The sequence below is a fragment of the Apteryx mantelli genome, chromosome 7 (genome assembly GCF_036417845.1).
Source record: "Apteryx mantelli isolate bAptMan1 chromosome 7, bAptMan1.hap1, whole genome shotgun sequence".
NCBI lineage: Eukaryota > Metazoa > Chordata > Aves > Apterygiformes > Apterygidae > Apteryx > Apteryx mantelli.
In genome coordinates, this window is record NC_089984.1 from 39971736 (window position 1) to 39989292 (window position 17557).

At 40.0% G+C, this 17557-nt stretch overlaps 1 protein-coding gene across 1 annotated transcript in view; it reads left to right on the forward strand.

Moving 5' to 3' along the window:
* TACC2 (transforming acidic coiled-coil containing protein 2) overlaps positions 1 to 17557 on the forward strand; it is a 133436-nt gene that overhangs the window by 49899 nt on the left and 65980 nt on the right. The window contains exon 6 of the mRNA XM_067299616.1: positions 5751 to 5891. Coding sequence (XP_067155717.1) covers positions 5751 to 5891 — 141 coding nt within the window. The remainder of the gene's footprint in view (positions 1 to 5750; positions 5892 to 17557) is intronic.

Sequence of the window (17557 nt, forward strand, 5' to 3'; positions counted from 1 at the left end):
AAAAATAATGATGTATATAAGGCAGGGGTCAGTTTGTGCTAAGTATCTTCCAGATGGCAGTGCATAATAAGAGATCAGATTCTGTTCCTCCATCTGTCCAGTCAAGAAACTGTATCTTTGTTTTGCTTCTTGAGGATGACTGTCTGCATCTTTTCCCCTGCTGATAACACATTGATCAGAAACAACACAGCATCATCTGTTCAATAAGTAGATTTTATTTATCAAATCTGTGGAATAGTGCCCTGAAAAAAGCTAGATAAAAAGTTCACTGACTGTTCTGCCAAGCATTTTTGTTTTAGCAGTGAAACTGAAAGGCCAAGTTCACTCTGATTTGCCACTACACATTGCGCCAGAAGAAATTTTGGCTAGACGCATCTTTCTCCTTATGCTGCAGGTGCAGAGCTTTGTAGCAGGGCTTCTATTGCATATAAGAAATGTCTGGATTGGAAAGGCCAAACGATCGGATAAATGCCCACATTGTGTAGCCCACAGCTTATCTGGGGGTCCATACTTTCTGAGCAGTGTCTGTGTGTTTGGTTGTGATTAGCCCTATAATATTTCTGCCTGTCTTGTGGGTAGAAAAGCAGCAGGAAAAAATGTCTGCTTGGAGAGCACTTGGTGAATGACTTGTCCTTGGGGGCAGTCCATAAGTAACAGGCAGCATGACCCAATCTTGTCCCTTTCACATGCTAAGGAAAGCTTCTGCTCTTATATTTAGTCTCAAGCAAAAGATGCAGAGCTGCAGCACAGCTTTTAGTCTAGACCGGTGTCTGCAGCTGAGTTGGCAGGACAAGATTGGGTACAAATGTAAGTATTAAGACGTTAAGGTGCTGACAGAGCTCAGTTGTGGATTCCAGGAAATGAAAGTTATTCTAAACCTGACTGGATTAGAGCCTTGTAAAACATTATATTCCTGTGCATCGGTCTCTTTCCCAGCTCCTGTTGTGAAGATGGTGCATTAAGCAATCGTGTCGGAGTCTGTAGAGGTGATGTCAGATCTACTACAAGCAGCGCTGCTCTGTCCGAAGATGGACCTTTCCCTGTCATATAGTTCACATCAGGAAATTGTTGATGCTCAGAGTGTGCTCCTTAGTGTTAGCAATACAGGCAGGCAGGAATACCTAGGGCCATCTATGCATACAGAAGGACAGAAAATGACTTTTGAGAATTACTTAAAAAATACACAGAGACACAACTTGAAGAATGTTTATTTTCTCATCAGCTCAACTCAGTAGGATAAAGACTGGCCAAAATGTAGTTTACTGTGCACTGAGAAGATTTGGCCCCATTGTTAGTATCCTTGCTACAACCATTTGAGTATTACCAGTTGGAAAGTAAGTTTAATGGCAAATCTTGTTTTAGAGCTGTAGAGAAGCAGAGGGCTTAACATAGATGTTTCAGGTCTGAGCTGGTACAAGTACCACATGTACCTGAGGATGATATGGAGCTAGGCTGGAGGATGGGTACAGAGACTCTATTTTGGACAGGGACATCTGTGCTGTGCTACCCTGGCAGGTTTGCCTCAATTTGTGCAGTCAGTTCCTTTTTCTGAACTGCTCTGCTTTTGCCTAGTGCTTTGTAAGCTTATTATGCCTACAGCGGGCAGCACCCATCTGCAGATCATGTGTTGTGGTGATGTCCAATAACCTGTACCACACTGCTGTTGCAATTCTAAGCATACTGAATAATGCCAAAATTATTGGGTGATGATACTAGACCTGGATCTGGTTTGCTTGTCTTGCAGCCTGCTCTCTGTGGCCTTGCTTGACTCTCCTCAGTACTGTGGTTCTTCCATGCCTTCTCAGAGCTATGGCAGTGGGGAAAAGGACTTGAGACTGTCTGTAGGTGTGCTGTCTTTCCCAGCTTTTTCTCCCTCAGTTTGTGACAGTCCTTCCTTTCCACAGGACAGAGGTAGAGCTGCCAGGCATGAGGGGTCAGTGGTCCCTGCCTTGGGGTCTTTTGCCTTGGGGAAAGGAAGACTCATTCTGTGCAGGCTTCTGCAGGACTAAGCCCCATAGGTGCTTGGGGGCAAGTCCCAACCTACCTTCCCCCAGGAAGATTTTGCTAGCTGGGAAGGTGGGATGGGAGAGGTAGTCCTGCTCAGCCTCCTTCTAACTTCCTGACTAGGTGATGTAGTAGCATCATGGTATTTGGTGGCTTCTTGGCATTTGTGTTGGTGCCAGATGTCAGAGAAGATCCAAATAACAATTTCTGTCTCCACTTTGTTCCATTTACAAGCCCACTTGCACAACCAAGCCAGCTGACACTTGACATGTATTGTCATTATGGGGATTTGTTATTTGGCGTTTATATGAAGCTTTGAATGATGAAAGGAGATTACTTCTGTGTTTTTTTAATACACATAGATGATATAGCTCATAAAAGCAAATCAAATGTTTTATAAATGCTAAGAAGCAGAGCTCTTCTAACAATGTCTGTATTTTGATAGCTGGCTTTGCTTTGCAGAGTGCTAGGAATGACATTAGTCAAAGTACATCTCTGTGAAAATGTTTCCCTTTTATGTGGAAAGACTTCAAGCAGAAGGCTGCTATTGGGGAAGCTGAAGGAAAGCAAATGAGCAGTGGGGTGTGTGTGTGTGTGAAGGGTGTAGATGAGAGCGGAACAGGTGCTACTGTAAGCAATTAACTGAGGCGTTTTTATAGAGTGTGTTTAACGTGAAGTCCGTAATTTTATGTACATTTGGTGTTCTTGCTTGACTGAGCCCTCTTGTGAATTGTTTGGGTTTTGAGCTTCTCTGTTTACTCTCCAAACAGATGTTCAGCATTCGCTTATTTTTAGCAGTTTACTTTTTGCTTTAAAATCTTACTTTCTCCAATCTTCATGTGACCCTATATAGTCACATTGCCTTTGTATATATTTGATGCTATTACTATATTAGGCCAAAGACGTTTTTAGCAAAGGGAAAAGTCCTTTGCATGAAAAAGGAAACAGCTTGCTGCTTTTATTACTGATGTGATTGAAAATGCTGGGAAGTCTATAGCTGTGTCAGATCACTTTGGGCAAATTGGGGAAAAGAGAAGAAAGAGGGTTGGTAGGGAAGGAAGGAAAGAAGAGAAAAGTGCTAATTGGCTAATTTCTTAGAAGAAATTACTTAAGAGCTAGCCCATATGGTCACATAATAACTTTATGAATGTGAGCTAATTAAGGAAGATCACTTTCAGAAATAGCTTTCATGATTTTAGTAAGTTACTGGATTAACACTTTAGGGAATAAATGTTCTCTTCCTCATGTATACCCTAACTAAAGTTAGGGATGTGAATTATGTATTTGAAGGCCTGTTCTGCATACATGTTTATAAAGTTATTCAACCATAGTTATTGAAGAGAGGAAGGAAATTTTAAAAGGAATGGGCAAAATAGCTGTTTATGCTTAGTTCTGGAAACCTAAAAGAAACTTCTCACCCAAGAACTGGTTTGCCAGTATTTTCTTAAACACTGGAGTCTCAGTCTCTAGAAGCAGGAGCTGGTGTGAGAGGAAGGTGATGCTGGATGTGGCTGTTACTCCAGGACATCTGTGTCCCTCTGGTATGCTGGAGCTGCCATTTGAAGGGATATGCGGCTGCAAAGGACAGGGAGGTGTAGGGTAGGTTCTTGTCATGCATGCCTGAATCTGGGATTAGTCCTGCGGCAGACAGACTAACCTGGCTGTTTTGTCCTAAGGACTCATTCTGTAATTAGGTGAAGAAGAGGTGCTGATTTGCTGTAGGAAGGTTAACCTGTCTGGAGTAACTCTCTTAAATAACCAGACAGTTGTTATCATTTTTCCTTAAAAGCTGAAGTCCCTGGTCTGAGCTGCTTGAGATCTCACTGGTTAGGCTGGATAGGGACCTGTGGGCCCCTTTCAGGATCAGCTGAAGAAAGGAGCATCCCTCTGGGAGAAGCATGAAAGTATAATTCTGCATGATGGCTTTTTTCAGCAAATAGCTTCCATCCACTATCTCCAAGGTGGACTAGGTACAGAAGGAGTCCTGCTTAGCTCATTGCAAAGCTGTTCCATTCTCTATCACACCTCAGCTGTATGAGCAAAAAGGTGAGAGACTTAGACTCACCTAGTGGTGTAGGAGGAGGAAACCTAGTTTCCACATTTCCAGTCACTGTGATGCAGAGTGGAACAACAAGATTGTGAAGGGTGGAGAATGACCCTTTTCATAATACTGTGCAGTCATCAGTAGCTTTTATGGCCCTCTTGGTGAAGAGGGGGATTTGGATCTCCAGACACAGGAGGGAATCAAACCTACTGTTCACTGACTCTTCCTTTGCTTTATGAAAGAGTTTGAAGACACTGGCACTTTTCAACGCTTTAAAAATACTCATTTACTTACGAGTGCTTAGCATTCAAACCGCAAAAAAATAACTATTACGTAGGTTTCTTATGTGCAAGCAACCGTTGACATATTTGTTTAGGTGTGGTAGTCAGTGCTGTTTTGTTTTTATTTGTGTATGACAAGCTAAACTGATTTTTAGGACCATGTGCTTTATCTACATGTTTTTTCAATACATAAAGTTATTGGTTATGTGGTTTATTTTCTGTCATTAGTTTAATGAATGTAGCCAAGAGCAGGAGGAGTATAGTTACCACTGTGTTCAAAGCAATGGAAAATGCAAATGAGTGTTTCGTGGGATGCTTTTTTGGAGGCACAGATGATTTACCTTCTTAAAGAGCGCTAGAAGGCTCAGGAGATCGGAGTGCTTTATTTGTGCTGCTGTCTATTACTGCAGGGAAGTCTGAAGGCTTTTCTTCTAACTTGCGTTTTGCTTAAGACAACAAAAAGTTAATAGACCCAGGGATGTCCGCTGCTGAAGCAGCACATTCTGTTCTGATTTGCCTTGAGAAGAGGGAAAGACAAGACTACTTTCTGTTCCATGTCAGTGATTTTGGCGGATGACTGTTTTCTCATGTATGCTGTTTTTTTGGCTATTCATAATCATCTGGCCTTTCAGTTAAATTTGGACCTTCGCTCCCATCAAGCGCACCTTTTCTCCGGGGACCAGGAGAGGGCACTCCTACCCTTAGTTCTCAACTTTTGTTTGCTATAAAGAAAGTTGGTCCTTCCAAACTGTATTTATGAGCTGTGGAATTCATTAAATGACTTTCAGTTTCTGAGCCTGGTTCTTGTGAGGCTTTGCTGAACAGAGAGACTTTTAGGAATTAACAAATACAGTAGTATTACAGTTCTGTAATTCATGTAACAAGTTCTGGGATTATTGTGCTTTTAAGTTTTACCGCATACTGAGGGCTTTTAAAATAAGAAATTTTAGTCCTGTTTTTTAATTTTTTTTAAAAAGGTAAGTCACTCCAGTAACCAGCAACTTCTCTTGAGTCACAAGGAGACTTAGTTGAATGTTCACTGAAGAGAAGACTGACAGAACTGCAAAGCTGCCATTTGTAATTTGCATTTGCACTATTTTCATATACAGAAAGCACAGAAAACTCTTAAATACTTCTGAGAGTTAATGTTGTGATTTAATAAGTGCTGTTGAAACTTTACAGTAGTACTACTACTATAAATGTAATCTGCAGATATAAATGAAACATGGTTTGTAGGAAGAAGTAATTTGGTGGTGGGATGGGAGGGAGAGACAGTGTTTAGGATTGGGGAGGTGGTGACATGCTCCTTATAGAAGTTTAAATCTAGTCAAAGGTAGCTCATCGTCTAAAGAAGCTCCACTGATGATTCTTGCACGCTTCTTAAACTTACCAGCTTATTATTTCTAATAATTGTTTTGCAGTACTTCCAAGCCTCATAGCTGCAAAGAACCTGATAACCTCCTTACAGTTGTTTCTGAAGATGTACCTTTGGTTGCTGCCCCTGGTGATGTTGTAGAACCAGCTGTTCAAGAAACTGAAGGATTCACAAAGGAAATAAAGAGGTATTGTGCAATTTTGTTTCATGCAGTACACTAATAAATTTCCATGTTTGGACAGCCACGTTTGCTTAAGAATACATAGCTAGTATAAAAGAGGTTGAATAACTTTAATGGGGCATTTTGCCTGAGTTATGTGAATGTTTTGTTGATATATTTTTGAAACCAAGTGCTAGCCTATTGAGACCTTACTCCAGTATATTTACTCCAAAAGACCAGAAGAGGGAGCTTAGACTACACTGGTTATTACTAAGCCAATCTTTCCTATTATTTTTGAACTAGTAGGTTTTTAGTTTTTTCCAAACATTTTCCTTTTATGAAGTTTGATAACTTTATTTTTGTATTTGGGGGAGGGGAGGTTGAAGCAGGTCATGTGCAAGAGGACTGTTCTGCTCATGGTCATTTCTCTTGAGGTACTCCCCATGCTTTCCCACCCCATGCTGGTGACTGGAATTGTGGTTGTCAGTACTGAAGGAAGAAGTTTGGCTTGGTTTGACCGATGGCCTGGGGAATTTTTGCTTGGAAAAAAAATCCAAGCTGAGTCTCTCCATCTCTATACTCAGGATGAGACATGTGCTTGGATATTCATGTCAGAGCTTCAGCTGACGCCTGTCTTGCGGGTGATTAACCAGTAGGCTGTAGTGGCTTGGCAATAAAGGCATGCCCTTATTGTGACATCTATTAATGGAAAAGGTCACAGCATAGATGAGAATATTAAATGGACACTCCCTGGAGAATATCATTCTCCACCCCACAAATACAGGTCAGCAGCTTGTGACAAGTACAATACAAGATAGGAGACATCGTGGGAAATACACCTATTCCACTTAATCTCTGTTTGGAATTGTCCAAAGATCCCGCTGTCAACAGGAGGATACTCTGAATCACAAATGAAAATGTACACAGTAGACACGTTCTGTTGTGAAACAGAATGAATAATTATGAGCAAAACCTATTCCAAAACTATCCACAGTATAATATCTAGGAGAGATATTGGTAAACTATTTGTTCTAAACTTATGATTATTTTGATCAGGAAATGGTGTTCTAACCGCTGGTGTGAGTTACATACTTGTCATAACATAGGTTGGGTAAGGTCTTCTGTATAATGATCCTCCATGATACTATACTGGACCCCCTCTTTTTAACCTATGTAAACTTGGTGGGGAAAAGAAATGCCCAAAGGTTAAGCTGGCATGGTTCTGCAAGTTCTGTAACTCCGGAGAGAATTTTCTGAATGAAAGGCATCCTGATCATTCTCTAAAAGCTGAGTGACATGGTCAGATGAGGTTTGAAGTTCTGTTAAGAAAATATTCATCTTGTTGGCTGTTTCCAGAGAAGCTTCCACAACCTCAGGCTGAATTTAATGTTCCGGGAGAGCTTTAGTACAGTTATAGGTGACTACCATTTAAAAATGCAGAGGTTTATCTAAATTTAAACTACCAAAATACACGGTGATTTTTTCCTTTTCATCACAAGTCCAACATCAAATGAAGAAAGTGGAAATTGTTTTGGAAATCTGTAATCAGGCAGAGCTGCTATGTGCATGTGTTTGCATATTTAAATTAGCTTATGCCTCTGCAGATTTTGTTTGGGTCTAATAATGACATAGCATGTTTAATAATGTAAATATCTAGGCATATATAAAAATCTCTCGGATAAGATGAACAATGGAATAATTAAATAATACTGGTAGAATTGCTTAATGCAGTATCAAAATCTTAGTTTCCAAAATGTACACTGGCAAGCATCGTGATTATGCCTTGAGAATAACATTCTTACCATCTGCAGCCTTCTCTGTTTAAAACTGAACTTGCATGTTTGTTCTTTGTAATGTAAGCAGAGGCTTCCACAGATGTTAATGGAAATTAAGATGCATACTGAGGTGAGAATTAGAGATCTTCTATGGAACGAAAGATAATTCTTGCATCCTCCTGCAAAGTAAATATATTACTGTTCAAATAGCTCGTTGCTGTTATAATCAGCCCCTTATGTAAATATTTCTTGAATCTCATAAAAATATGAGAGCGCCTGTGTGTATCAACTCCAGTCAAATCAGCCATGGAAAACAATAGCATGCAAATTAGGTTGTTTCACTTTATCACATTTATGGCAAATGCATAGAACAGCAAGATGCTAAACTTTTGCAAATGGCTTGCCACTGCACAATTTTCTGCAAAATGGATCATTGAGCCATTTCACTCTTCTGTGATTATGATGGTCACATTATTAACTGTATCACTGGCACTTCATAATTTGTTAAAAAAGCTGAAATACTGCGAATTCTCATTTATGGAACCACTGCAGATAGAACTAGAAAGGCTTTGGAGAGCTAATCCATCCTTCTGTATTACTTATCATAGAAGGAAAAGAGACAAATACAATTCAATCTGTAGTGCAAAAAACAAATGCTATTATTGTGCATTTTCTCCTCACTATGTACAGCTACACCTGTGGTGTTAAATGTCTGGTATGATTGAGAGGTGAGTTCGAATACCTAATGTCAATTTTCTTTCAAAAGCTAAGACAGGTTACAATCCAATTTGTTTGAGAAGCTGGATGGATAGGGAACTTCTGCTGGTATCAGAATCTCTGCACATTAAATACACACCCTACCCAATTCTCCTGAAATAAGCCTGGAACCAATATGAAGCACAGCAACAAATCTTTCTATCCAAAAGCAAAAACTCACAACCATTCTTCCGGAAAGCTCTTCCTTCTGCACTGTTGTTTTCAGAAAAGTAGTTCTATAATACTTCCCCAGGAGGAGGCAAAGCTGTATAACTGGTGTCACACAGAAAATCAGGATAAGCTTTATGACTTCTGGATTGAATTTGTTTGATCATGTGTTGAAAACAAGTTTTCCCCTTTTTTCCACCTTTGGGGAGAGACTTGGTGTAAAAATAAATAAATAAAAATCAATGTATTACCATCATTATTACCAATGCAGATAATCGCAGACCAGGAGTTGTTTTTACTGGTGTAATTGAAACCAGGAAGGGACAAAAAGTGACTGAAAAACACATGGCTTTTCTTCTTGAGTGAATTAGACCCCTTTGAAAGGGGTGAGTCATTCCACTTAGTTGATAAGTGCACCGAGTAAGTAAGAGATGGAAATAAGAGGGATACAAATGCAATGTCAAGGCCTCATTGTTTCCAAAGTTTTTATTTTGATGTGTGTGTGTGTGTGTATGTATGTATGTATGTATGTTTGTGTGTACGTATGTATATGTGTGTGTGTGTACTGTATGAATTGGGTTGAAATAAACCTCTAATGTGCATCCAGACTGCCTGATGCATAAAGGAAATGAATTTTTATAATATCAACAACAGAACAAAGGCATTGAAATGAAGTTGTTTAGGCCATGGAAACTAAAATCCAAGGATATTTCTTGAGGTGTGGTGGCTTATATCCTGAAAAGCATTCACCATCTTCTGAAGCACAAAGTGGAAGAAGAACTGTTGGGATCAAATAGATACCTTCCAGGTAAATCAGCTAGTCTGTAACAAATGGACAGGAACGAACCACAGTCCTGCTCTCCATTCATTTCTTCTTTTCCAGTTTCTTTAAAGAGATTGTGTCTCCTGGTCTTTGGCTGGCAAGGGCTGCAAGTGATGTGTTCAGACTGTCCTCAGCCCCAGGCAGGCGGATGCTTTGTGTTGCTCAGTGTAAATCTCTTCAGCTTATTACTGAGTAATGGCATCAAATCCTAGGATATCTGTTCTGTTTCAAGCCAAAAAGTACTGTAGACTAAGTGCTGTCTCTTGTAGCTGTGCGGGACTATGATATGGGGGGGTTCCCAGATGAGGGGGTGGACCCCACAGGGTCCTGTGCGTGGGACCCATGATGGGGGTGGGCCGGGGGTCCCATGCGTGATGGGCTGCATGCCTGGAGCCCCATGTTGTGTGCTGACCAGAGGACACCTTCTATAAAACAGCAACAATTCAACAGTTTTCAGTAATTGCATTTTTAAGAGGCAAACCATGATGCACTAATGGATGGCTGATAGAAATGTGAAATTTAACCGATTTTCTAAACATATTTTTGTTCAGAGATGATGCTCTTTGGGGTATATTCTGGGTGTATGTTTATGCTCAAAGAGAGCAGTAATTTGTGTGCGCTGTAAAGCTTCTGTCTGTATACGGCAATGGACAAAAGGGTGATCAGGAGCCCTCTGTTTGCTTGTTATCACTGTGTATTTTACAGGTTCCCTCAGGCAATATATGGTAATTTCCTTGCTTCTAAAACAGGTTCAGCAGCATGAAAATGAATATGTCATTATGCTAATTAATCTATCCACAAGGAATTTTAGAATAACATTAATCATCTTGCTTTAACCCAGCAAAACTAAAACTATGGCAGTACAGATTCAAGGCAGAGATTATGCGTCTGGGTTAGTCTGCGGTTTGCTGGTGCTGTGGCTCGTGCTGTGACAGCTCTGAAGGCACCAGAGGAGCCCAGCAGAGCCAGGGGTGGGGGGACTGCTGACTGGGCTTAGGACTTGTGTGGGATCACCTCTTGTTCTAGAGCAAATGACACATGAGTTACAGCATATGAATCATGCCATTGTGTCAGATGTATTTTGTATTTCTCACTAGTCAGTTTTGTTATGCTTAAATATGGCCTGTGCTTTTGGGGCAGGAGGCTCCTTCTATTCTCCACCCCCCCCCCAAAAAAAAAAAAAAAGAAATCAGCTGAAAAATACCAAAAATATTTCAAACCAATTTTCTTCTAACTCTTAACATCAAATTGAAGTTGTAAGTTAATCTTTTCAAATTACTCAAGTCATAACTTTCTCTTACCTTCCATCTTTGGCAGTCACAGCAAAGACTTATACTAGATGAGAATACTGTTTCTGTCTGATTTCTTCATCCTGTATTATCATCATCTAATTCTTCTTCATTTAGGCCTTGACGGCAAGGAACCTTTGGAATCTCCTTTCTGAAATCTCCTTTTGCAATGCGATTCCCTGGAGAATACTGTTTCTTTTGAACTTGTCAGCTGAGGGCAGGTGCTTGAAATTCCCTAAAAATGTCCATCCCCTCCCAGAGTTAGGCAGTTCGTCTTCCTAACAACCTTGGCTCCAGATGTCTTTAGGGATCCTTTATCTATCACGTTTAAATGAGAAGAAGCAGGGAGGCAGGAAAAGATCACACAGTCTACAATGGTTGTTTTTCAACTCCAGTTCACAGAAATGTTAACAGAACTTTGGGGGTTCGGCTTATGGAAAGCGGTCTGCGGAACCATTTTCACCAGTGAAACAAACTCCTTTCTTTGGTGTGGTTACGCTTGTAGTATGTGCTATGCTCTCTCCATGAGAGAGTCTGAAGACTAAGCTTGAAATTTGGAAGTCACTGCTTTAAAGCTTTTTTTTTTTTTTTTTTTTTTTTTTTTTTTTTTTTTTTGGTTCGTGGTCCAGTGAATTTGGGCCTGGTTCATACAGTAACATGATATAAATGAAATCAAAGTTTAAGTGTCTATGCCCCAGCAGGAGGGGAAAGCAAAGGAGCAAATCATAGGCCAAAGGTTGCACAAAATCGTATGGAACAAATAGTTTCCCATGGTGGTTTGGATGCCCTTGAGCCTTAAATTAGGACTTCTCTGTAGATCTGCAAGATAGAAAGACCTCTGTGTTTCTTAGATGAAATCTCTGAACAGTCACCACGGAAAGTTTCCACTCCTGAGGGTGTGTTCAACTCCCTGATATCTATTTTCCCTGTTTGTATGGCTTCTTAATTTAATAAAACCTTTTTGTACATGAAATCTCCTAATGTGCTCAGTTCTCGTATTACCAATCATAATTCGCTGTTGATCTCTGAAAGGCTGTAGCTCCAGTAGCATCCTGAATAGCATTGTTTGCGTGTCTCTCTTGTTATCTTTGCAGTGGGTTCCCAATCCAGGAAATTTCAGTAACTGAGCAGATGTCTTGGTTATTTCATAACTTTTAATGCCATTGATTTCACTTTCAGTTTAGTTTCAGCAGTGACCTTATCAACCGAACAATGATCAATAGTTTAATGGTTTTTTTAGAAACACATTTTAGCCATATTTTTCCCTACAAGTTGCATTGCCTGTTCAGAATGCATCAATGTTAGTCACTCAGATATTTTTTCTTTAAGCTATCGAATGAAAGTATTATGTTAATACATTCAGGTTTCAAATCCTGGGATACTGCGCTTTTTTCATGAACTAACAATGCATCGGTGCAAATAAAGCATTTACGTTGCATTAATCTAGAGAAGTGCATGTTATTTTGTGATACTATTATGTTACATTAAGACCAGGTAGGGCTGTTATGCTGGATGCTGTACAGAGGCACACGAAGTAATTTTTATTTTTCTTGAAGAGCATATTGAAATACATCCCACTGATCTAACAGACTTCCTAATTATTTTACTGCTTGGATATCATTTACACCTCCAAGTCATGAATCAGTATCCCACCATGGCAAGCCTGTAAAAAAAAATGCACATGTGCAAGCAAAAACAAAACAAGCTAACAAAAATACCAAAACAAAATGATGGTTTCAATTTGAAGATCTTTCTTTCTTACTCCAAGGCTGAATTTCTGATTTATCTGTACTGGATGAGATTAAATTAAGGATAACTAGATCTTTCAAAGATGGTGATAAATGTGTCTTTAAATTGCTAATTATAGACTATAATCCTATCTTAACTATACTGTGGACACAAACTGCGTTAAATGCCTATTTGTAAGGCCCTACTGCAACATAGGTTTACAATTTAGGTTAACATTTTACTGGTTTTTGGAAACCAGGTGACAGGTTTGTTGCATTTTTCAAGTAACTTTTCCTTGTTGTCCTTTCAGTCGTAGCACAAGGTCACCTATTAAAGGGGAGAAAGCAACAGATCAGCTTTTCTGCCGTTAATCTGGTTCCCTGACAGCACCAAGAATTACCTCATTTCTTTGACAATTTGTATGGCTCTCTAGGAATTGGCATTTGTTTATATTTTCTCTTTGGAATATCATCTATCAAAATAATAAAGTTTTCTAACTGTCTAAATGAATGTATTCAAATGCAGTACCTTGACTATTCCCTAAAGAAAAAAAAAAATTGAATCAAAACTCTAGAGAGAGAGAGATAGAAGGGGGTAGGGTGGCTTTCTGTGGATAGGTGTGACATTCTGAAGTACTTGGTGACAAGTATTAAGTATTGCCACTGTCCCTGTCCCACAGCACTGCAGTTAATGAGCTGGATCGTGGAATGATCTAGCTGAAAAATAAATGTTAAATTGAAGTTGTCTCAAAAAAATTTCTGCTAGCATAACTCTAGGGGTAAAGTAAGAGTAGGAGTTAACTGGAGAAAGTGAAGAAACAGAACATAGGGTAGCAAATGCCTTGCAGTGTTCAACCTGCAGCCTCAGCAGCTCATTGCTTGGGGAGACCTTTTAAGTAACACTCCTCAAGGCAACTGGAAATCATAAACAAGTGGTCTCCTCATAACTTCAGAGAGGGAGATGAGACTAAGGAGCAAAAAACCGGCTACAGAAGTGGGAGAGACTGGTTTGCAAAATAAACCAACAAGAGGAAAGCCTAGTCGTCCCAGAGCTGAAAAAAATTCACGAGGAATAAAGCAGTGTAAGAATATGTGTAACTGTGCCAAGAGCCGTGTATTTTTGTGCAGCCTATAATGAAGAATGCTTGAATCCTTTAAAAACCTGTAGAACTGCGTACAGTTTTAGAAAAAGACCTTTAGAGTCTTTTAGTGCCCACATGGCTGAAATCAGTCTGCCTGACCTTCTCCATAACACAAAGGATCAGCACTGGTCCTAGGGGACCTTTATTTCTGGGAAGGATTTAGCAGACAGTCGGTGCTTAGACAGCGTGTCAGGAGAGGCCAAGGAAGGTTGATGCTCCTGGAAGGGATTTAGTGTACATGAGTCTCCAGCCTCGGGGTGTCCTAACAAGGTTATCACCATTGCATTTCAAAAGATGACAATACTTTTATGTGCTAATGTGTTCTTAAAAGTACAGTTAGTCTCCCATAGGCACTGGCTGGTCTGCCTTGCAACTGTGTCTACAGTGTTGATTTTTGTGTAGTCTGGTTCTGTTAGTTCCTTAGTAAAGATGTTGGGTTTTCTGTTTTTGGTTTTGTTTTTTTTTTCCTTTTTTTCTTAATCACTCTGTTGTTGAGGATGCCCTAGTCACATGCCCTTTAATATCAGACAGCCTACAAACAAGCGAGTCCTTGGGGTGCAAAACTTCTTCGTAGTCTGCATTCAAGGCTTTGGGTTCTAAAGCCAATACCACCTAAATATTCTTGCGGTTTTTTGGATCCTGTTTAAAAATAATCTGACCTCTGTTAACGTTTTTCTGGCACGCTTTCACACTTTTTTTAATTTATAATCATATAAAACTTTAAAGACATAACTTTTGTTTGTTTCTTTGTTTTTTAGCAATCATATTCCTCAGAGCTTTGGCAGCAGCCTTCAAGATAGCAGAGGAACATCCTTTTTTGTTGTGGGAGGTTGCTGTTTGTGAGGGTTTTTTGTTGGTCTTTGTTTTTTTGCTCTATTCTCTGAGTTTTCTTTATACAGGCCTCATTTCTGTACAGTACCTCAATAATGCGTTACAATTAGGAGGCAGAGCAAGATGTTTGCTCACCCCTTCCCAAGGGGAATAAATGTGTGAGGAAGGGTTTTCTTTCAATAGGCTCTTTGATGTTTCTGTGTGCACGTGTGGTCATGTTTATAACTAGCATAAAAGCATAGCAAGATGTACAGTGAAGCCAAGACTAAAGAAACAGAACATAAATTTTAGCTGATCATAAACTTTATCACGGTCATGTCCAGCACTGCTTTTTTGATAGAAGCCAAAAAATTTCACATCGGGTGCTAGTGACCCAAGTTTGAATCTATATATAAACATGAAATGTAATAAGACCAAATATTTAGGGGCCTGTATATGGTTTTAAACAACTAACCAATAGACATTGATGTTTAATAAAACGTTCATTTGGTATAGACCAAAATTTGGCTCTTACTTGAATGGATGAGGCAGACGGAAAGAAAAAATTATAAATTTTAATGGATGATACTGAAACTTTAAATATTCTTTTCCAGCAGTCAAATCATAAGTTGTTACATGGCTGTTATCTGAACAACTCTAGGCTGAAATGCCTGGGGACTCTTTAAGTCTTTTGAAGCCCCAGTGAGGTTGTGGGGGTGTTATTGTTCTTGTTTTTAAGCTACAACTGTGTTTTTCAGGTCCCAGGCAAGTTCTTACAAATTGTACTTGTGGTGTCAGTACAGTTCTTACATATTAAAAGCCAGCATGAAATTTAGTACTAAACTGGCACTTCTGTTGGCCTGCCCAAAGGATGGACTGGGGCCAAGAACAGAAGGGAGAGCTCCCTTCTTATCAGAGGTATTCCTCACAGGTCATGGGGGCTGCCAGGAAAACCATCCATTGCTGCTGGTGACACTGTGTTTATGCACAGTCTCCAGGTCTGTCAGACTGCCTGTGCTTCTGTTTATGTCCCACGGAGAAATAAAAGGCCGGAGCCAGCTTTGCAAACTTGTTATTGCTTAGCTGTGTTATGCTAGCTTACATGTCCTCTCTCTCTGAAGTGCAATAAGTGAAAGAAGTGACACGATACTTTGAGCATCTAGAGTAGTTTAAAGAAATACATGGTTTTAGGTGAATGTAGCAACAAGCAAAATGACAGATTCTCTCCAACACCTCAAACCAGTGCTGGTCCACTGTCAGCTTTATAGTTTAACAGACTTCATGGCCAGATTGTAATTAAATGATTTGTAGTCTGGCTTCTTGCAGAGCACTGGCCAAAGGCGTAGTCTATTTCTTAACACTTGCTGCCCTAAGTCAGCAAACACTTTCAAGTCCAAGGCTACGTTACAGCATATCTTTTTTTGAAAGACCATCTTAGTTTGAAGTTTTGAAATGATTGCATATGTTCCCTCCCCAAGAGTTAATTGCACTCACTGTTAAGAATGTGCATGTAAAGGTTGATTTTATTTTCCTAATTTTAGTTTATCTCATTGGATCTTGTTATGATAGTCATCTTCATGATTAGAGCTGCCTGTGCCTTTGAGCATATAACTTCTACTTGTGCAGGTGCCTTTGGGTGTGATGGACTGTACTCTTTTCATTTTCATTCTGAAACATTTTCCTCAGGTCTTCTCTGGCTGGTCAATGAAATATTGACACTAGAACTGGCAGTGGTGTTTCCATCAAGGTCTCGCTGGTGTTGTAGATCACCTTGTTTTATCAGTACTCTAGTTGGTTGTAATCAAACTGCTTAGAAATTTCTTTTCAAGGAGAAGAGTTAGATCCTCTACTCTTTATAAGCAGGAGCAGCATCAAGGCAGTGAGTGGCCCTCATGGTGAGTCTTTGAGCCATGCTGTTAGCTGTATAGACGAGAACCTGGGTGGGAGGGAGGAGAGACGATGGGAATGCACTGTCTGTTACATGCTTAATGTCAGATTACTTGGTTGTGCAATCTACCTGGAGCACTCTGTTGACTCGGATAGTATGTGCAGTGAGGCCATGGGCAGAGTGAGGCTCAAAGGTTGAAGCGCCCGATCCTGCAGAGCGTAAGTGAATGTGTTGCCTAAGACTTGCAGTTTCTGGTGAAACTCATTTGTCTGTTGCATAGAAGTGTTGGGGAATGGGATAAATATTTTCTCTGCCATACAGTTTCTTCATGAACCCTGCAACCTCAGAGTAGGATTCAACCCAAGACTTTATTGTTTATTTAATAGATATAAAATACACTTGAAATTTGAGGGAGTCAGCACAGGCATTTTAAATGTATTCTTTATGCTTCTTGTTAGGAAGGAGCCATATCGTTCCTTTTTTCCTCACTGGCAGGACAAACAGTGCCTGTGTTGTCCCTCTTGCATTCCAGAGAACTGCTAGGGCTTTGTGGATAGCTTTTGTGGTACTCTATTTTTTCAGTGTGATTTTTGACTTTTTAAAGATCTAACTAAAAGAATTTTTTCATGCTCTTTCTTGAAATTCTGTATTTTACTTATTTGGGGAAGCTCTTGATAAGTGTATACTTGTCATTCTGTCGAGAATTTGCACACACACAGTTATGTTTTTAATGTCTGCTGAAGCAAATGCAGCTGTGAAAAGGCTTAAAAGCAGTTTGCATTCTATAACACACAAATGGAGAAAACATGTAAAGTGACAGTTTCCTGTATTTTCCACTTTTGTTCTGAGAGTGGTGGAATTGTGACAATGTCAATGTCTGGTTCCTCATCTCTTCTCCTGTGGTGATTGGAAATGACTGTTTAGGCAGGTCAGGCTGCCCCAGTAGTCAGTGCCTTCCCTTGGGAGCTGGCAAATACAAAAACCCAGTGAGCTGCCACCACCTTGACAAGGGCCCACAGAATATCAGACTGGTGCTCTGCCGTAGGGCTTGGGGTTTATATTTCAGGGTGGCCCTAACGTCTCAGGCAATGAACTGGAAGCCAGAAATTCCCAAGTTCAGGTCGTGAACTAGGTACGGACGCTACCTCTGCTTCTCTGGGGACTTAAAAAAAAATGTTGAGCAATGGACACTAGAAATGGGGCATAACTTTACTAGAAACGAAGCCAAAATTTGAACTTGCTTGGAAGTTTGTGGCTGAACAAAGTGTTGTCTCCCTTGCTTTTACCCTTAGGAAAATAAGACCTGTCGCGTTTA